The following is a 21,408-nucleotide window of genomic DNA, read 5'->3' as shown; positions in this document are numbered from 1 at the left end:
AATGTATATAATGTTACAATGCATTCATCTGCCAACTATTAATAAATTACTTATATAATTCATTGATAGCATCTTTAGTAAAGCGCCTCACTGTCAAAGAGCAAAGCCTGACAGCGACAACCCACCTTGATCTTGGAAATTATGTATTCGAGGCGCGCAGTTGGCTGTTGCATTTTAAGGGCGTGGCCGACGGATTGTATCGCGCGCTCTCATTGGCTGCGGCGCCTGTCACTCTGCGGAGATCACGTTCCCTCGCCTAAGGTAGTATGAGTAGAGAAAGTAATGAAGATGGAAGGAGCTGATGTTGTTGAATTATTGAGGGGATTTATGGAATAGCGGGGCGGCAGCCGTTCACTCGTCGGGTCGGGACGACCGAGGGCAGCGCTACCGGGAACTCCGCAGATAGCATGTCAGTAAGTGCAGCAACTTCCCCAGCGTCGCGCCGCGGACGAGCTAGCTAACGAGCTAATCTGTAAGCAGCTGTGGTGACAGCTCGAAGTCATTCAGCGAGCCCCGGAATTAACTTGCAGTGTTTGGCAAATGCTGCCTCACAAACACGCCGGACTATGCGGCGGGGAAAGTTGTGGCGGCCGCCGAGCTACTGGTGCTTTGAGGCGGAACCCCGCGTAGATTAAAAGCCCGGTGGGAAACTAGCTGGTTGACAGTGCATGTGGAAGGGGACTGTTACTAAGCTCAATTAGCTGTGTCACATGAAATAATAGATCTTTGGGCTTCGACCATCTTATATGAGTCTCAGCCACACGTTCTAGAGGCAGACTTTGCACTTGACTTTATCAGGCTTTATGTGTGGGTGGGGTGGTTTGTCAGGACCTTGTTACCAAGACCTTGGTGAGATTCCTCAGCTGATTTGTGTGTGAGACGTTTTTGCAGCCACTGTGTGTTGATTAAGTAATGCCTTGATTTTTTTGTCGTGGGATTTGTCCAGTTGTTGGACGTGTGAAGCTTCGTCACGGGGCTCCTCTGCAGTCCCGCTGTTGAGTTTGATGCCTCCAATGTCCTCACTTCCCTGTGCGAACTTGGAGCAGCCTCGTTCTGGACTGTGTGTCATCTGCAAAGGGCTTTGTCATTAGGGAGAGTTCTTGCTTCTTAGCAGGAGACCGGTTTGTTGGGTGAGTGGATGTGCGCTGCCGTGTCATCAGGATGTGTGCTTATGTAGTTGTGTGTGTGTGTGTGTGTGTGTAAATATATCCGCATGCTTGTTAATGTGTGGCATCTGTGGCGGTTTGTTTCCTGTGGCTCTTGATGTTTTTTGACAGTAAAGCCTGGGAAGTCGTGGAGCAAGAAGCCCGGCGCCGGCTCCGCTGTCACTCGGAATCACAGCTAGAGTCACCCACGAGCTGCATGAGTCATTTGAGGAACAAAAACGGTTGCATGACTTCCACTTAAGCCTACACCTGCATAAACAGTACAGGTGAACTACACATACACTGATTTCCCTGTTGTGAGCATATTTTAGTGCAACAGATAACACCGCATGCAGCACATGTAGAGCTTGTTGGAAAACCTTGTGAATGAAGCATATTTTGCAGCGAAAAGCATTTTAATGCGGCAAAGGCAAATTAAAAGATTCTGAAGGATCTGGTATGAAAACCTGCTAGCCCTGAGAAATAGAGGCAAATTGAGGGAAACAGAGGAGATAACAATGTTTAAATGGGCAAATTGTACTGATAGGTCCTCTCAGGCTCACTCACTGCAGGAAGAGAGGAAATTGGAGGAGAAGATGCATCACTGGCTTAGAGGCAATGGAGGAGAGAGAGTAGGCCTAAGAGGATTCCTCCCTGTCAGATTTTTCTGTCTCCCTCTGCAGCAGGCATCACATACACAAAAACTCCAAACTCTTTTTTTTTTTTTTTTTTTTTTACTTATACTGTATACTTTGCTGCAGGCGGCTCAATGTTACGTGTGCGGTCAACTGAGAGAAAGAGCACAGAGGCCGAGAAGCAGATCCTCTTCCCCTTCCTCCAAGCTACCAGCATCCTGCTGTTGAAGGCGGGAGGTGACGATGAACACGCTTGACCGCAGATAGTCCAAATAAAGAAGATACCATCAGACAGCGGGAAAAAATGGGTTAACCAGCGGGACAGATAAACAGAGTTATTCACTCTTGCCATGTGCAGTGTATACGGTGTTGGGTCAAGCTGAGCTCTCGACTTATTAGAGGTTCTGCTTTTTCTTTCCTTGATATGTTTCTTCCTTTCAGGATGAAACAAGTTTTAGTCACCGCTTTAGCTTGTCGGCGGTTACCAGCTGGTCTAGTTTGGATACTGTAGGTTGGGTGGAGACATTTTTGTAGTTCATGCCTATGACTGGTTAGAGTGGTTTAACAGTTACTGGTTTGGGTGTGCCTGTTTTAAGGATTGAGTCAGCACATGAGGCTTTGGGTTGTTTGGCTTCATTTCAGCAGAGTTTATCGATTTTCACCGCTTCCCTTCTTCTACTAGTGTTTGTTCCTCGGAAGCTTATTACTGGCTGTAACCGCTGGTTTGTGAGACTTGCACCCTGCGCCACAGGAAAAAGCAGCCGAGGCAGTTTTGTCACTCTCAAAACCACCCACTTCATCGTTCTCCCTCTGTTCTTTCTTTTCTCCATTCAAGCCGTCGTTCTTATTGGCCCACTCACTTCCTGAAAAAAGTTTCCGAAGCATGTCTGTAACAGGGAATGAGGTCATCATCTGGGATGGGATCACTTGGCCTCTCGCCTGCCAACTTTTTCGGACCTTGTTTTTCTCCTTTCATTACTAAACACACAAGGACATGGTTGTGTTTTGATGGGGCTGCCTGCTCGGCGTGGTGGGAAGTCGCTGGTGTCCTTACCTCAGGTGTTTTCCAGTAACCTTGTCGGGATAAAGCACACTTGTATCAAAAATTAGGTACGTAATCTCTAAGGACTTGTTTGTGTTGGAAGAAGTTGTCAGACAAGCTGTGGGACTTTGGAATTGTGTGTGTGGGACTTTGCAATTGTGTGTGTGTGTGTGTGTGTGTGTGTGTTTGTGTGAGAGATTTTAAGGCTAACGAGTGGGTGTATGTTCATACAAATTGATCTGTCAACTGCAGCTCACAGGAACAGGTTTTGTCAAACCAGATGTTGAACAAACGCATTGCACACACTTATGCAATACACCACACATTTCCCATTGTCACCCAATAACGAGTTTATTTCAAACACAAGTTAGACTCGTGTCTCGATTCTCAGCATTTTTCTAGCTTTTGAACACTCCCAGTTCATTGATAGTGCTGCCGTCATTCTTTCTGGGAGTTTATGCTTTGGGTTCATCCTTCAACTCTGTAAAGTACATGAGTTCCTTTATACTTTTTGAGAAAAAGAACAGTTAAATGAACACGTATGCGCTGCCTCACTGCCTTTAAGCTTCACAGTGTTAGGTTGTTATTTGTGCTTGTCAGACTTGTTCTGCCACTTCTTCTTTGTACAGATTTATTCGTGCATGTGCGTTTGTGCTGGTCAACTTTGGTTGCGCTGCTGCATCATTTGCTCAGCACTTTCTCTGACTCGAATGAAATTCTTTTATTGATCTGTGAGGGGGTAATAACATAGAGACAGACCAAGTGTGGTCCAATGTTGGATCAATTTTCAATTTTCTTGCCTGGTGATTTGAATGCAGTTTCACCCGGAACTATAATTTTCGAGAGTCTTTCAATAATAGCTATCAAACTTTCTTCTTGCTGTCTACATGTAGTTTTCAATGGTTTTCAAGACAAGATGGGACAATTTAAAGGGAGACTCCATCCACTCTGCCCGCCCTGGTCCATCCTCTGCTTATGGCTTTAGGTTGCCTTCCTGCCCAGCGCTCAGATAGGAAGCAACTCTCTCTTAGGTGGGTGTTATGGCAGACAGCTGCTCATTTAGGATTCCAAGTATCTCTGTGATGCTGATGATACAGATGCCATGCCCTGGGCACCAGTAAGGCAAAGTTAATGGGTAAAAAGTGACTCTGTGGGAGGAGAAGCCATCCTCTTACAAGGCTGACTCATCCACAGTCTAATCACAGCCTTTGTTTCTTTATTTCTATGCCTGAAACCTGCCCTTAAGATCTACATGCTGGCTTTAGACATATCTGTCCTACTTATTAGAGAGAGTGAGCAGAACAACAGACTGCCACAAAAGACTAATTTCTCCAAAATGGTGGCTATTCTGCTTTATAATCCTTCCCCATTTAATGAGTGCGTGGCTCCCCTCCCCTCTTGTCATTCCTGTCATTGGTACACTCCATAAATAGACACCTGGCTGCTATGGAGGGACCAAGCGCTGGCATTAATTCACAATAAAGCCTTTGGATGTGTGAAAGACAGATTAGGATGCAGGCAAGATGGGGAGAGAGAAAAATGATGTGTGGGCGCCTGAGTGGTGGGAGAGAGTGGGACAAGGAAGACAAACATGAACCATCAACACACAATTAAATATACCATACATGAAATATCTTATATTTCAATGCATTTGCATTACATTTTCACAGCTGAGCCACAGAGATGCATTTTTACTCCTAAAACTCTTCCACTTGCTTTGATAGATGGCGTTCAGTGGCACAAATATACCATGGTTGGCCTAAATCTGAGCACATGTTCCTGCACATAGTGTGCACATAGAAGGACGTCCTCCTCTCTCTCTCTTCCTCGGCTTCTGTTAGCAGACACACCAAACATGGACATTCAGCAACCGGCGTAGCCTTGTGCTGGCTGTTGTAGGCGCAGACACGACTTAGCCCACAGTGAAAGCAGATCGCTGGTGTAAAACGGAGGTGTTCATCAGAGACGCGTGGATGGAGACGCTGTCCTCCTCCTCTCCACTCTCTGGTCAGACAGCCACCGACAGCCTGCGTGTGGTGTTGGTTAATGTGATCTCAAGGCGTCGGAGGCCTAGGAAGGAAATTAAATACTTGGGTTCAACTGGAATGTCTTTGGCACTGCTCTGGCCTGAAGCTCTATAAAGTGTTTATTCATTTATTTAGTGAGTTGCTAAATATGTACTCGTGCTTTTCTTTTTGTCATGGCTGTGGCTACATGAAGAGATACAGCAGGAAAACATTAGCCGTTTGTCAGAAAATGTGCTAAAGCAGGTGAAGACAGGTTGAACGCCTGGAAGAGGAAAGAGAGAAGTTAATATGTGATGGTGGAAAGATTGAGCTGAACAGTGTGTGTGATATAAATACTAACAAATAAGGGTGGAGGCAGCGATGGATGAGCATTGCATGTAATCATAGTATTTAACCCTTGGTGATCGGTTGTGGCAGGTACCAGCTTCATTTACTTTGTCTGTACCGCCTGTTCAACAACCCTCTAAATGATGCCGGGGCCACAATTTTTATATATATTTTTTTCATCTGCACTCCAACAGCGACGCCAGCCAGGATTCTCTGTGTGGGTGATTTTCGATTTGTCAGCCTGAGTTGAGAATAGGTTAGGTACTTGCTGCAGAGGTGTGTGTCTGGAGAGGAATGAGAGAGAAGCGGGAGCGGAGCGAGCGGGAAGGACAGACGTATGCTTCTTTGCTACTCGGAGTATTGAACCGATGCCTGGAGCGTGTGCATTCACTGCTCACCGCTGGCACGCCATTGTTTGCCACTTGCAGTCCAACATTTCTAGCAGAATCCCAACTAAGAGAGGGCTTGGCAAGCATGGACCGAGCCTCTGTCACACTGTGACTGCTTGTACGTGTGGATAAATATATATTTGCTCTGTTTTCCATCATTGTGCAGCTTGTGATTTAGAGTTTCTTCTCCCTCCCAGGTAGAGGCGACTCCACGGCAGATGAGGGAACATGTTGGCTATGGACCAAGGAGTGGTGGAGGAATGGCTGTCAGAATATAAGGTACTGTTTTATTGTGTGTGTGTGTGTTATTGGAGGCATCCATGATCAGTATGCTGCACTTTCTCTGCTGCACTATTCAATTTATTCTTCTCGCACATACAAAACACGGTGTCTCCAGTGCTTTATTTCTAGACTGCTACTCCCAAAGCAAAGCCGCTGTGAAGTGTGATAATAAAGTAGCAGATGAGGTTTTCCTGTGTGAACGTTTGAGGGCGGACCTGTTGTTTAACTTGGTGTAATTTAATGTGACGTCTTCAGATATGTTCCAAAACTATAGCTATAAAACTTTAAGCTCCATTGACTCTCCAGTTCAAAAACACTGCATTCAGCATTAATCATGACAGTAGCCACAGTTATTGCTTTCAGGTACCAGGACCCTTCTCTAATCCTCATGCTGTGTTATTCATAGTTGTGGTTAGACTAACTGATGCATCAAACTTCTGCGTGTTTCAGACCCTCCCTGACAGTGCTGTGTCCACCTATGCTGCCTCACTAAAAGACAAAGGAGCCCTGGTCCCTGCACTCTACAAAGTAATCAGAGAGAACTACAGCGACGTACGTGCACATGCTGTTATGGTTTTGATGTTTTGTTCTTGTAACAGCATCAGTCCCCATTTTTCACACTGTTCCCACCTACTGCCGTTACTCCTCCTTGTGATATTTGTTATCCTCTCTGTATGTGTCTCAGTTTTTTTTCCCTTTGACTCTCTCTTCTGCCTCTTCCCAGTTGCTGGAGCCCGTGTGTCACCAGTTGTTTGAGTTTTACCGAAGCGGCGAGCCGCAGCTGCAGCGCTTCACGCTGCAGTTCCTGCCAGAGCTCCTGTGGAGCCTCCTGTCGGCCAGCGCAGCCAGAGACCCACACACCTCCGGCTGCATCGAAGCCCTGCTGCTGGGCATCTACAACCTGGTAGGGGTGGAGAGGAGGCGGATGGGGGCTTTGCATGTGTGCCCCAGCATTTACATCTTCAGCACATAACTGTTGGTTTATTCATCTGTAGAGGAGAGCTGCACTTGTTCTCAACAGTAAAATGTTTCCAGTGTATTATCCTTGATCCTTTTGCAAGTGGGTGTAGTGAAGCAGGGGACTTAGCCACTCAGCTATGTCTGGGATCTGCATCATGTGCATTAACTGATTGCTTTATACCCTTTCTGCCTTGTTTGTCGGCGTTGCGTAGACGGCAACAGGAAATACTGGTTAGAAATAGCAGAAGTGAAACATAGTGACTTGGCAAATACACAATATGGATGAGCTAGTTCCTCAAACGGCTTTTAATGTCCCATAGAATGATTCCAGAGCCGGTAATTACTCCTCCTGTTTTTATCTGTGTATCGGGAAAGTGCAGCATCCCCTAACTTCCGCTCTGAATAGCAGAATAGGTCAGCTGTCACTCAACTCCCTTTAATCTGTTTGACATTAACATGCACACAGGGGACACTCAGACCTGTGTGTTGTGTGTGTGGGAGCAGAGTCAGTGGGGAAATGCAGCCCCTGAGGTCCACACACAAACACCCACACATAGCAAATGAATGCGCTTAAAGCAGTAATCACACCCTCTTCGGGGGTTTAGGGCTCACTCATGGGGGGAAAAAAGCCTCCATTTTTCTCGCCCACAGAATTATTTTATCTTTGTCCTCCTGCTTTTCTCTTTTACAGGAAATAGTTGATAAAGATGGACAAAGTAAAGTGTTATCTTTTACCGTCCCGTCGCTCTCGAAACCTTCAGTGTATCACGAGGTATGAACCATTAAACAGTGCACACTTTTATTTATCTTTTGCTAAAACACAGACAATTGAAGTCCTCTCTTTCTGTTCTCACTTCCAGCCTTCAGCTATCGGCTCCATGGCACTCACCGAGGGGGCTCTGGCCAATCATGGCCTGAGCAGGGTGGTGTACAGTGGGCCCCACCTTCAGAGAGAGAACTTCACAGCACAGAACAGGTAAGAGGCTCGACGGGCGCACTTGTCTCTAGGGAAGGTGGTGACGTGTCAGAAGGGTGGAGATAGTGGGCTATCCTGGTAGCAGGCTGCTCAGAATTAACCAAACCCAACCTAAAATAGCAGCGCACCTGAAAGAGTGTTTACAATCAGAGAATGGTGGGACTATTTGATTTGTTTGAAGTGCATCAGATTCCGTCCTCTCTTCAAAATCAGGCCCATGTGCTGATGTGAGTTTATTTGCTGCCGTGACTAATTATTTTCTGCAGTGTTTTTATTTCAGCGAGGGCCCGAGGCTCTCGTCTTTTCTTGGCTGCATTTGAAGTTGCTAGATTGCTTCAGGGTTTTTTAAATGAGGCCTGGCCACTTTTTATGATCTAATAGAGATATTCAGCATGAGTTTTGTGTATTCTGTATAAATATGACCTAAAATGGGACCAGATTGTTAAACACTGTTAGTCCACTTGTCAAGGAGTATCGTTATATACAGCATAGACAGCAGGTACAGTGTCTACATAATATCTGTTCTGCGCTTTGAAAAACTTTGGTTCACATCTCATGTCGTGACGTGGTTACAGGCACTGTGCTCTATTTTAAGTGTGTGTTCATTTCGTTGAGGTTCGAAGTGTTGACCTTCCTGCTGCTGTGCTACAACGCTGCTCTGAGCTACATGACCTCCACCTCCCTGCAGTCGCTCTGCCAGCTCAGCTCCAGGTAAAACGCAAACATACCAGCATATCTCGATGCCCTGCATCAGCCGGTGGGCGATATTTGTCACAAACGCTTTATCCTCACAAACTAAGTTTATACGACGTGACCTTTGTTTCATTCCTTTTGTTATGACTGATATTTTTATGAACACTGTCACTTATTAGTTTTGTGTAGAATTTATTCTTCTGACTCTAGCCTGTTTGAACCTAAATCTAAAACAACCTGCAAACAAGTGAAATGAGGATCTCTGATGTCTTTGCAATGTGTCAATGGTGGTTTTAAGCTGAAATGTGTCCACGCAAACTTCGAAAGACATGTGCACAATCACACACTCACCGTTTTGCAAGCGCCCGCTTATCTGATCCTCTTATAGACTTTCCTGCCAGCGAGTGCCAAGATACTGCTATTCGGCAAAGAGTTGCAATGTGTGCACATCCCAGCTCAGTGGCTCTGGAAACCGGCCAACTGCAGCCAAGCACTGGTCTAATAAACACGGAGCTAAAGAGAAGTCTTCAGCTTTGATTTGCTCTCATGCGTCGGCTCCAACCGCTCTATTTTATTTAATTCCTCTTTGCTGTTATGCTTAAAAACTTAATACTTTAATTGCCTTGTGAAACTATTCATAAGTTTTTATTCCTCTCTCTAATGGAGTAAACAATTACCAACAAGAGCCTGCATTTTGTGTGTGTGTTGTGTGTGTGTGTTCATGTGCACTTGTTTATTTTCAACAGTTGTTTGTTCATTATTGATTTTTATATTCTCTCAACACAGGGAAGTAAATTGCCTTAATGGAGCTACAGCCAAACCTATTAACGGAGTGGATTCCCTAAATGAAGCTTCTGTGTTGTTTTATCCTCCAGGGTCTGTATATGTGGTTACCCAAGGCAACAGATGCGGCGCTACAAAGGCATTAGCACTCGACTGACAGTCACGTCAGAGTTCCTGGTTCAGCTCATCACAGGGATACATTATGCCTTGTGAGTGTACACACTCGATCACGACAGTCTCACTGTTGAACTTTACCATCGCAGTTCTTTCATTTGATCTACAACATACCTGCCTGTATAAGAGACTGGACTTCTCTGTTGAAATCAGTGACAATCTTTACAATTTCTGTTTGTGTGTAGGTGTAATGGTGAAGTTGAACTGGGATCCAAAGCTCTAGATGATCTCCTTTATCGAGCCCAGCTAGAGTTGTTCCCTGAAGCACTGCTGGTGGGTGAACAAATATTATTTTTTCCTGCTACTGTCACATTTCCCCTCAAGGCTCTGTGGTTTAAACTCATGTGCGTGTGTGTGTGTGTGTGTGTGTGTGAGAGAGCACGTGATTTAGATCCACAAGCTGCCCCCTTGGTTTTGATTCATGCACAGCACACTGTGCTAGCAGAGTGTAATCCCACTAGATTATTTACATGCTTTCCACTCTGCTCTGTTAAGCTGTAATCCTTAAGGCCCAGGGAGTAGAGGATTGAAGCTAAGCTCACACTCTTGCTACACAAGTCAAGGTATACTCCACCGCAACAATCAGAACCCGTGGCATTTCGATTTGCATTTATCAGTGTGGTACCAGAGTTTAAAATGTGTTTTTAGAATGAATGCTAATCTTTGTGTATAAATGTCAGGAAAACACACTGGATGGTTTTAAATATCCGTGCGTGCGTGCGTGCGTGCGTGCGTGCGTGCGTGCGTGCGTGCGTGCGTGCGTGCGTGCGTGCGTGCGTGCGTGCGTGCGTGCAGTGGCTGCTACAGTAGTTCAGCACAGCCTGGTGACGTTGCAGCTGCACTGACAAAAGACATGTTGTGTTGTGATTATGATACAGTCGTACCTCATGTTACATACTCGCCTGTTACATGATCATTGGGGCAAGTGCCACCATTGAATTTCCAGCACGATTGCAGAGATTATTATTGTGCAATAACAATCAGGCGCTAAGAACATTCTGTCATCATTAATTCAGCTTTTCCAGGCAGTGCTGCAGTCTGCCAGTGCTTTAACACTTGCCCTTTGTAACACTCCGAGGTGTCGCACTCTGAAGCTTAAACTTGTTGAAGTAATTACCGCCGTTTGTGCCTCTCAGGTGGGCAATGCCATCAAGTCGTCGCTGCGTGGCGCGGCGTTGAAGAGCAACAACAAGGAGGGTGCGCGGAGCATCCAGGTGGAGATCACACCCACCTCCTCCAGGATCTCCCGCAACGCTGTGACGTCACTCTCAATCAGGGGCCACCGCTGGAAGAGACACGGTAAGACGCCTGCACAGCAAAAAGGAGAGCTTCTAGAGCTCATTATAATGAAACATGGGAAGAACTCTCACACCTTCGATAGACTTGCTTCTCAAAGCATTTTGTAAACAAGATAATTAAAAATAGGTTTGATTAATCAAAACTTTGCCAAAGGAGAGAGGAAGAGGATTAGAACTCCCCATCGTGTGTCACCCAACCATTTACCATCCAACAGCCATTGTTGTCATCATCCTTCAGCACTCAGGCTTGTAGACTCTCCTCAACTTAGCTGGCTTCCTGTCTGATCAGCCAATACAGACACAGAGGAGCAAACAATTTGTCACAGATATAGAGGACGTGCAACTAATATAACAGGGTTGGGAAAAAACAGGACACCAGTGTCTAGATATAGTGATTATATCATATTTCCCATGAGAAGCTGTGTGCAGCAGTAAAAGTGGACTATTACATAGAAGATGTCATGTTTTATATAGTTCCAGCTTTACAACAGTAGGATAGCGCAGACCAAATGAGCATCTGGTGAGCAGACAGCTTGTGTCACTTTCCAAATTACAAGAGCCCTTCTCTGCTCCTGGAGAACAGATGAGGCAGGTAAATTACAGCCCTTTGCTAGTTTAATGAGGAGGTTTCAGCTCGGGTCCAACAGCCTGTGTTCATCTCGTGCATCCTGCTCCTCGGTGCCCCCGTCAGAGCCGCTGATTCCTGCACGAAGCTTTTGTTAGCAGCAGATGATGGAGGGATACTATTACATTTTAAATTATTAGTAAGGGTGAGTGGTGACCCATGTTAAATCTGCTTCCATTTCATCTCCATGTAGCATGTACTTGTGTTGTGTTATGCTCTGATCACTATGATTTTTGTCTTTTTATTTTTCTGCCATTACATTGATTACCTCTGTGTGTCCTGTGTTGCTGTGGTCATGTGTGCCTGTGCACATGGCCCTCTGTTGTTGTTGTTTTTTTATGTATGTGTGCATGACCGTTGTCTCTGTCCGTGTCTGTGTGTTTGTGTATACATGGCCATGTATTTTCCCTCTACCCCCATGGACCCCCAACACCACCAGAATCCCAGGAGGTGAGTGTAGAGAGTGATGCTGGCCATGGGGGCGTGGTCATCCCCGAGATCAGTGTGACAGGTGTGAGCGGCGAGCGAATGCCCAACGGGGACTCCGTGCGGCCGCGCCATGACGGCCGTGTCCAGCCTGATGGGGACATAATGGGCGCCGTGTCAGAGGTCAGCCCGGACCCTCGAAGTCATGACTCCGGCACACGGGGTCAGGAGGTCAGAAGGCAGAAGTCTGTCAGGCGGATGGTGGAGAATGAGGGTTCTGGGTCGGCCTCCACAGGGAGGAGCCAATACTAAGGTCCTGCCCCTCCTTCCCCCTGCCCCACTCCCGGGGTAACATAGGTAACAGTGTGTGGGGGGGGTGTGCTCTGAAACTGCTTAATGCCTTCCCTTTTTACCTCTTGGCGCTGGGCTCCACCACCTTCTCCGCCTAACTGCACTACTCCTCTCATCCGTCTACCTGACACCATTCATTTATTACTCTCTCTCCTTTGTGGCTGAAGCTTTCTCATGTAAAAATCCCGCTGAGACTCCTCCAAATCAAATTAGGTGTTTGGGATCTAACTGAATAACAGATCAGTAACCTAATCAAAAGGCTCAATGATGAAATGTACCATGCTGGATGATGTGACATGTTTTGGTGAGATGTTCTGTGGGTGAGAGGGATGTCAGGGGCCCAAGCTCAAATATTATATTTTAAAATTTAGAATTTAAATATTTTTCCATCATCTTACTTAAAGGGGTTGCTTCTTAGTCCCCTCCCTTGATTGAGATCCAAGAAATAAATAACTTATTATTATTATTATTATTATTATTATTATTATTATTATTATTATTATTATTATTATTATTATTATTATTATTATTATTAATATTTTATTATATAATACATAAATATTTGAGTCCAGCAGTTAGCTTTATTCTGGTAATGAGGTTGCAGGTAACTGAGATGTCAGATGATGATGAACGTTACGGTTCCTATTTAGGGCTTGATCTTGTGTTTTATAGAAGATATCTCTAAGCACACTGTGGTTGCGCCTGGAAACAGATGACTTCCTTCTGACTAGTAGGTAGGAGCTGAGGAAGGATATGCAGGTTATCAAGAACAACCTTCACAGAAAGTCTTATATAAGTCAAATGACTCAGGCGAAGTCTGGCCTCAGATTTTTAAAGGACCTGCCTATCAGTCTGTTTATCAGCTGTTTAGTGGTGCTTTGTTGCAGCAACGGCATCAGATTAGAAGTGTGTGTTTATGTGAGTAATGTGCCTCTTAGATACAGCAGGAAAGGTGTTGGTGTGCGTCTTTGTGTGGTGACGGTAAATCCTTTTAGGTTCTTGCTCTTGGACTTTTGCTCCTTCTCACACTGAAGCTTTTACACACGTCTTCCTTTCTTCTGTCTCTGGGACAAAGCTGGTGCTGCTCTGCCAATAAACCACTGACTGTCGCCTGGCGGGTGTTGCTGATTATCTTAACACGTGCTGGATTGGAACTTACATCAGCAGCAAGATGTCCCTGTTAACCGAGATTAGTGTGTGAAGGTGCCACCTGCTGGACTGCTTCTCTGTCATCCAGCTATAGTTTAGGCAAAACCCTACGCAGTGTAATCTTAAACCATGCAGTATGTAATTATAAGTTAATGTGATCAAACAAGCTTGATGACAGAGAAGACAGTTACTTGTTAATTTATTTATGTATTTTACTCCGTGTGCTACGGATATTCATTTCATTTCTTTGTGCTCAATATCTGTCTGTCCCACAGACGCAGTGGATCTGGGTTCCCCGGATGAGCTGATGGATATTTCCGAGGTGGATGAAGGGGTGTGGCCAGGTGGGGTGGTTCCTGACATGACCCCGCCCACCATCACTATCAGCAACAGCGTCACCACGTTAAACCTCGGAGCCAAGGCGATGAAGAAGTGCTGGCTCGGGGGCCGCTCCAGCAAGGACAAGGACAAGGACAAGGAAGCGGGTCCTCTACTAACGGGCCGAGCCGCCAGCGAGAACGCAGAGCTGTCCGTCAAGCGACTGACGCTCACCTCCAGCCAATCTGTGCCCAAGGCGGGAGCCCTCACCAGCCTGACGCGCACCGCCAGCGCCGTCTTCTCCCGCTCCTTCGAGCAGGTGTCCAGCGGTACCGCCCCCCCCTCCGGCAACCACGCCGCCCTCGACACTGCCCGCTACTCGTGCAGCCTGCAGGAGGAAGGCGTGGGATTTCTGAGTCCCGCCCCCAACCACGCGCAGCGCTCCCCCAGCATCAGCGTGCACCTCGGCTCTGACCTTTGAACTGTTCGTGACTACCTAGACCGTCGCCTCTGATCCTGTGACCCCACACCTGTGACCTGGAACTCCAAGCCATGCCAACTGCTACGGACGACAACACATGATCAAACACTCTGGCCTTCTCTGCTCCATTTTAACTTCATCCTTTCAGTCTGTGTGCTGTGAACCAACCCGTCGTCCTGCTCCACCCAGGCCTCCAGGGCACCATCCGCTCCCTCTGGCTCTCTCCTCCGGCAGAGTCCACTGCTCTGGGCCTGATGGCCAGCGATGCCGGTGCTCCCATTTCCAGCTTTACTGATTGTAGTAGTGCACTGTTACCATGAAGTTGTGCCAGAACAAAAGCGACCTGTCGTAAATGGATGCACCTAAAACATATTACTAAAAACTGTGTGGAGAAGTAATTGGACTGGATGTATGATGGCGTTTGTTGCGCTGCATGGCTTTTTTTGTACGTCCATCCCGATTTTGACATGGTTTGTTAAGGTGTGTGTGTGTGTGTGTGTGTGTGTGTGTGTGTGTGTGTGTGTGTGTGTGTGTGTGTGTGTGTGTACAGTTGTTTTTAGAACAAATGCTGCTCATTGATACGTTGAATAAGGTTTCCCCTACTTGTACATTTTGTTTCTACTGCTTTTTTAAATAGAATACATCCCTTTACATAGCAATACAAATATCTTCTGTTCAGTTATCCATCTTTTGTGCTAAACACCCAAATTCAACAGTTTGAGTTGTGCTTCTCTAAAGGAGGTCCACAGTTTTCCCTCAAACCATCAGAAACAACCACTCAATGGTTCACAGTAAAGTAAGAATCGGTTGTCTGTTTCCAATCACAGTATTGATATGAATAAGCAATATCTTTTGTCCTTCTTTCATATCTGGCACTTTGTTTGAATTGCTGCGTTTTAATTGCAGAAATATGTAAAACTCCATCTTCCAGTTAATTGATGTACTTTTTTTAATTTGGGGGGCCGGTGGGTGGGTATGATTGAAGTTTTGAATTTTGCACTTAAAAGAGTAATCGGGTTGTGTTTTGCTATTTTCATATGAAGAACATGAGAGGTTTGACTCTCAACTGTGGTATTTTCCTATGAGAGAGATCTTCACTGTAATAGGAATGTGGAGCAACAAGGCGTTGGCCCTCTCTTATGCTCTACATGCCATTTCAGCTGTTTGTAGTACTGTGGTGATGTGTTCCCCCCTGGATGTTCTCTTCATCGCTGTCATAACACAAGACATGGTGACATTGTCTTGTACCAAAAAAGGAATAAACCTCCTCATCCTCCACCCTACAGTAAATCAGTAAAGTGTTTAAGCTGCCCCATCCCTCAAACAAAAGTGTATTCTGTTGTCTGTGTCCAAGCTTGGTGGGACAATAACAATCATCGTGTTTCTGTACGTTGGTTTACACAATGTGAACAAATAAGCTGTTGTTATAATTCATACTATTATACTAAGTTGGTTTATATCAGCCTTTTATTTGTCTCAAGATAACTCAGTGCTACAACTTCTGTGAATAAATTGTTTGTATATTTCACATGTGGTCTTTCTGCTTTTATTCAGTCTTCTTCCCCTGAAGCTCTGTGGCGTTTAATTCAGTGGTATAATTTCACCCAGGCACATATGAATCTGGAGTAGTCCTTTAGAGACTACCCCAGAGACTTTAGCCTGTTCCTTCTTAACGAGCAGCTTCGTTGCATGAGCTGCTTCGTGACCTTCCACGGCATTTCATATGAATGAAGCCATTAACCCGTTTGCATTCTTTTATTAGATCTCTGGTTTATTTAATACACCCTTAAAAGGTCCTGGATGAGCAGCGTGTACTGTGATGAAAGTAGCAACTTCATTTTTGAAACTGAGCCATAGACATCAATGTTGTTCACTGAGCACCAACATCACAGTATCACAGTTATTGACAGGTTTTTAAAGTTTAGATTTTCAAATAAAATTATATTTGTTTTCATGTTTGCTACCCGAATATGTAGCAAACTCTTGCCGAATAACTAACTTAAACATGCATCTTTTTCAGTCATTAGATTTATAACTTTTTGTATAAATTGAGTAAATCGTATTGGGCGTGCAGTTCTATTCGTGTCCACAAGGTGGCAGAAAACAACAAACCATGTCACTTGACATCCTGTCTTCCCTGACGTCACTTCCTTTTTCGCGTCCTTTGCAGTTGCATCCTCGCTAGCCAGGTGAACTCGGATAAACAAATGGCTAAAATGAACAAAGAGACCAAACAGCGGTTACAGCAGCTCTTCCAGTGCGGCCAGTTTGTCATCCGATGGGGCTTTATCCCAACGGTGCTGTACCTCGGTCAGTATCCGAATGAAAGCAACGGTGTCCGGCGGTTTGAGGACACATGCTTCTTTAGCATTAGCCTTTAGCCTTGTTCGTTTAATAAGTCGTTAACTGACTTTGTAAACCAGTTACTTGTTTAGCAAAGCTATCGTAGCTTAGTCGTTAAGAAAATGTAACGGACTCCGCTCTGTCATTTTTAAATACAGAAATACTGAACTGAGCATCTACTAGCTAGGCTGATTTCATCACATTCAGTGATTAAGGCGTCATATTGGATGCTGGGTTAGTAATAATAAAGTGAAAGTCACTTACCACACACATACTTAATCTCCCCTGCAAGAAGGGCCATTTAAAACCACTTCTCAATATTTGAGTTTATTTTTGTGCTAGTAGTGTAAATGAGGATCTGACCAAAGTGTCTTTCAACAGAATTAAATTTGGCTCAGCACGAAGACTGGATATCTTAAATTAAAATGGTGACCACAAAACCTGATCAGAGGCTCCGATGTTTAAGGCTCAGCCTTTCACTGTTTTTTTTCTTTGTGTGCATATTTGCAAACATGTACCTATCGTCATGTAAAAAATAATTGCAGTAGGAATACCGACAGATGGTATATAATAATAATAATTTCCCCACTGCGGGACTATTAAAGGTTTTCTTATATTGAAATTCTATGCCACAGCCACACTCGGCACGTGCATGATCAGAGATTCTCTGTCCAGTACAAGACGCAGGCAGGGGGGGGGGGGCTGTTTGGAGGCGAGGTGGGGGAATTAAGACTTTTGCGTGGGGGTGGTTTGGGGAAGACATGGGGAAGTTAAGTCTTTTGCATTTGTGACCTCACAGTCAGTGGATTTACCCCCAGTGAGTCCTCTCTGACTTCAGCATGTGGGAAACACCATCTCTGATGCTATAATAGTGCTTGTAAGAGGGCTTTTCTCTCCTTCAGCCTTTTTACATGTGGTTTGACGTTTGATATATCTGGTTGCATATTTAGGCAAATATAAGACACTGCAGTGAAAAACCAGATGCAGAGTATATGGAAAGTTATATGTTATATGTTGTCACTTATATATAGATATAAATATAATATATATATTTAAATATAAATATATATGTGTATATGTATTGACCTAGTATAGGTGACTGACGTATTAGTGTTTTTTTTTCTGAGGCAGGTTTTGATCTATTTATTTATTTTCAATTAGGCATTTGTGACTAATTATTTCTCCAGCTTTTTACTTGACTCTTAATTACATTTTGTTTATATGTGTAGGAAGTTGATGAGTGCTGTTCACTGTAATTCTAATGTTAGAATATTTTTCTGAAACAGTGCTGGTAATCAAACTGGTTTGTCGGCTGAGTCTAATTGTTTTGGATGTCTCAGACTATTTCAACTGACATATTTTTGAGAAGGCATCTTTCTTTGTGTTTATCATTTAAAGGTTTCAAACGAGGAGCAGACCCAGGAATGCCTGAACCTACAGTTTTAAGGTAAAGACAGACTTGTACAGGATCCTGTGAAAATACTACGTATTGATGTAATTGTGCAAGTTATTGTAACACTTAGAGTTAAATGAATGCTTTAGCACATTCTGCAGTGTCAAGACCGGCGACGGTGAGAAAAAGATAATAAAAGTCTGCATCATGAAATCAGACTCCATCTGTGTGCCAGACAGTTTCCTAGTTTGAATTTTTCTGTTTGAGACCTAGATTTTTACAGTTAGAAAGTGCTTTGAAAATACTGAGTACTTTCTGCAGTGTAGGTTTAATGAAGTCAGTAACTGGAAATGGAAAGCTTGGTTTATCAGTTGCCCCACCACAGCAAAGCCTCTTGGGATATACCAGTTTGCTTTAAAGGGGGTTTTGTTGGTTGCATGCTAGTGTATCATTACTAAGCAAAAAATGAATACGTAAACATGCAGGAGAACTGGGCTCTGACCGTAAACTGGGGGATGTTTAGTCAAACCTTGTAACTTATATGTCACACTTATTTACATGTCGTTCTTCTGCCTAGTTTGCTGTGGGGTTGATGCAAATCTCCACACACCAAACCCTTCCTCTCTGCGAGAACACCTCACCCCCTGCCATTTAAAACCAGAGAAATGGACTTTGTTCATCAAGAAGCCTACTTCCCAGTATCTGTGTCCACACACAGCATGTGTTCATACGGTGAATGCACTGAGCATGCGGGCTGGGACGATATCTGGAATAAGAAGACTGGATCCATGAAAACATGTCCTGCTTTGTTTGCAATAGTGTGACATCGATGTTTGAATTTACCATTTGCTCCATGTTTTTTTTCTAGTTTTATTTGTAATTTAAAACCATAAATTGAAAATAAATCCTTAATGAAATGTTACTCTTGTTTTTGTTTATGTCATGGTGTGTGCATGATTTGTTAACGCTCGTTGAACGTATAAAATATTCCACATAACACACAAAATTGACCGGTTATAAGCAGTTTTTTGTGTAAAGTTTCACTATTAGACTGTCCAGTGTCTGTCGAATGTGTCAAAAAAGGGATGCTGCTCAGAATCTTGTGCCTTGTGTAGCAAGAAGGAAAGAAATGTGTTTTACTTCTGTGTTCTGAGAATTCCTCCAGGTCACTTACAGATAAAAAAAAAATAACCAACAAAGGTTTAAATACCAAAATATTGTCTTTTATTTAAAAATAATTAATCAATATCAGTGTGTTTTTTCAGTGCAAGTCAGTCCAGGATTTGCCGTCAACCAATAAATTACACTTCAAGTATAAATATATTAAATAACTTAAATAATGGGTGAACTCAGCCATCAGACTTACAGTAATAAATGTGCAAACAGCACATTATGGAAACACTACGACCACATTCCTGCGTGTTCGATAATTCTTATGTTGATTTGTTGGTAGTACAGATGGAGTGGTGCTGTGGTCGTTTGGCCGGTCTCGCGTTCCTATTGATGATATTTCTCTTGCTACATTTCAGGTATTCGTGGAGCTCCTTCAAGATCCAGTTTGCTGCCATCTTTCTGCTGAACAGGTCTTTGTAGGACTGGGTGCCATTCAGCAGCTGCTCTTCTTGGCTGCTGCTCAGCACTGTGACCCGTTGAGGGTTCTTCATCTGTGCGGGAGAAATGACTGTTATAGTGAGATCATATGAAAGCAGTGGTATAGGCTGATTACATTACAGCCAAAAGTGTTAATTGTCTTATTTGACTTTTACAGCACAGGTTAGTATTAGTTTAATCCAAAGATTTATTTAGATTCTGTCTTTACATCTGATAAGGTCAGCAACTTGCTGATGGGTTCGGTGCTGCGTCATTAAAATCACATGGTTTCTTCCTGATTTTCTGATACCCACCATCTGAACCAGGTTGCATTTCAGGTTCTCCGTGTGGCGCTTGGTGTGGGACACGGTCACGTTGTTGGCGTACTGGCTTTCCACAAACTTGAGCAGGACTATGTAGGTCTGCAGGCCCTCCACCACACTCTTCAGACAAGCCTCCTGCAGAGAGGAAATCACAGTCAGGGTTTGAGTCGACCCCCTCCTCAGCTGCTTTAAGCAGTGTAAAGAGGTGACAGGATACTACCTTGCTGAAGGACGAAGGACAGTCTGTTGGAAGCTGCGATGATTTATAATTATTCAGTTCCACGAAGGGCTCTACTAGGTGGAATTCAGCTGCAAACTGATGATGGACACAAAGGATGAAGGTCAAAACCACAGGTTAAAACAGCTCAACCTAAGCTAAACTCTAGTAATAAGTCAATAGTGAGAGGGAAGAGCTCTTACATTTTTCACGCATTGTTCAGCTGAAGAAACTGCCGGTGCAAACACGTTATTATGCTCCTCCGTGGGCGCCTCCGTGGGCTCCTCCAGCGTGTCACCTGAAGCGTCATCCACCGGACTGTCGGCGGGCGCGTGTCCGATCGAGGCTCCGCGAGCGCACAGGAGCAGTGCTGCCAGCATCACCGCAGAGAGCGAGAGCGCATCTGCGTGCGGAGGAAACAGCACATGCGTTAAAACAAACAGAAGTATCCGCGCAGACACTTGCGCCACAGGCGACCAATCACTTACTGAGGTTAGAGGGCATGATGCGCAGCGGGAAGGCACTTGTTGGTCCAGTGATGCTGAGGGCTGTCAGGGCCAGAAGGAGATGCCTCCTCTACGCGATGGGCTGCATTTATATTCATCCGTGAGGGATTTCCCAACACTATACAGATTAATAATACGCGTCAAGCATCCGGTCCGAGTGGAGATATGATCTGACCACAGGGCGCAGCAGTTCACCGCGTTCACAGCTACCTTTATGGACAAACGCGTTTTATTTTATTATTTTGAATTTGTAAAAATCACGCTTCAAACACACAAGTTCAAAAATCTCACAGATGAAAGAAAATAATCCAATTTGAAGGAAAAACCCTCTCGAAACCATAGATTTGCATATTCCAATGGCGTGTGGCGGTCACGTACGTGGAGAGAGAAGTGGACTCGTACATTTTACTTACAAATTGGGGGATTAGGTTTTTATCCCTGCCAAAGTTCTCGCATAGTTTCTCTCGTAGTTTCTCTATGTCCCCCTCTTTTAAGTCTCACTCATAACTTTCATTTACATGACGTAAGCATCTCCTGCAATCAGTGATCAGTGATCCTACATGTGTCATGCTCCAGTTCGGAAATTATTCACGATACTTGATCCATGTCTTCCACTTATTACAGGTTAAAGGTTTGATCTCGCTCCATCAGCAGGTTTCAGATCAAGATAAAACTGTTAAAATGTTAAACTAATATTTCCAGTGACATTTTGGCTCATGATCTTAATGTCTAGGTCCTCCAGATGTTTGAGGGCTGATTATTTAGTATTTCACACAAATGCAAATGTTGCGCGTCCGACCTTCGCCTCCTTCGTCCACCACAGTCATCCTCCTCTTACAGCCGCAACCCCTAAAGCAAATGCAGCTTCACTTTTACCAAATGTGACAGTAAACTCAGCTGTAATCAGTCACAGGGGGCTTTTCCTTTACTCTGGAGACTACCAGACTGATAAAAT

The 21,408-nt window shown here is 44.5% G+C and overlaps 3 protein-coding genes across 10 annotated transcripts; 2 read left to right on the top strand and 1 right to left on the bottom strand.

Moving 5' to 3' along the window:
• Positions 1-267: 267 nt before the first annotated feature.
• hycc1 (hyccin PI4KA lipid kinase complex subunit 1) lies at positions 268-15,609 on the top strand. Of its 8 annotated transcripts, none has more exons than XM_055513079.1 (13): positions 268-409; positions 947-1,130; positions 1,278-1,432; positions 5,763-5,844; positions 6,298-6,399; positions 6,572-6,751; positions 7,499-7,579; positions 7,668-7,783; positions 8,399-8,494; positions 9,352-9,468; positions 9,619-9,706; positions 10,570-10,732; positions 13,558-15,609. In XM_055513079.1, exons 4-13 carry the CDS (start codon positions 5,794-5,796, stop codon positions 14,079-14,081), a joined length of 1,518 nt encoding a protein of 505 aa, XP_055369054.1. In that variant the 5' UTR covers positions 268-409; positions 947-1,130; positions 1,278-1,432; positions 5,763-5,793; the 3' UTR covers positions 14,082-15,609. The 8 variants fall into 8 exon arrangements, with proteins under 8 accessions (XP_055369054.1, XP_029023058.1, XP_029023061.1 ...); XM_029167225.2 differs by having other exon boundaries at positions 268-413; XM_029167228.2 differs by lacking the exons at positions 947-1,130; positions 1,278-1,432 and adding an exon at positions 11,796-12,139 and having other exon boundaries at positions 268-413; positions 13,558-13,697.
• Positions 15,610-16,220: 611 nt separating this feature from the next.
• tomm7 (translocase of outer mitochondrial membrane 7 homolog (yeast)) lies at positions 16,221-18,739 on the top strand. Its single transcript, XM_029167350.3, has 3 exons — positions 16,221-16,391; positions 17,823-17,871; positions 18,395-18,739. Exons 1-3 carry the CDS (start codon positions 16,289-16,291, stop codon positions 18,408-18,410), a joined length of 168 nt encoding a protein of 55 aa, XP_029023183.1. The 5' UTR covers positions 16,221-16,288; the 3' UTR covers positions 18,411-18,739.
• A 310-nt stretch (positions 18,740-19,049) lies between these two features.
• On the bottom strand, positions 19,050-21,059 carry LOC114865833 (interleukin-6-like). The gene is made up of 5 exons (XM_055512980.1): positions 21,051-21,059; positions 20,151-20,495; positions 19,951-20,046; positions 19,722-19,865; positions 19,050-19,481 (listed from the first exon to the last, which is right to left on the bottom strand). The coding sequence occupies exons 1-5, from the start codon at positions 21,057-21,059 to the stop codon at positions 19,251-19,253; spliced, it is 825 nt and encodes a 274-aa protein (XP_055368955.1). The 3' UTR covers positions 19,050-19,250.
• Between the last annotated feature and the right edge of the window lie 349 nt (positions 21,060-21,408).

Source organism: Betta splendens, chromosome 11 (genome assembly GCF_900634795.4).
Source record: "Betta splendens chromosome 11, fBetSpl5.4, whole genome shotgun sequence".
In the NCBI taxonomy this organism is placed as follows: Eukaryota; Metazoa; Chordata; class Actinopteri; order Anabantiformes; family Osphronemidae; genus Betta; species Betta splendens.
The sequence above is the reverse complement of the archived record's forward strand: the minus strand, read 5'-3'. Positions and strand labels throughout refer to the sequence as shown.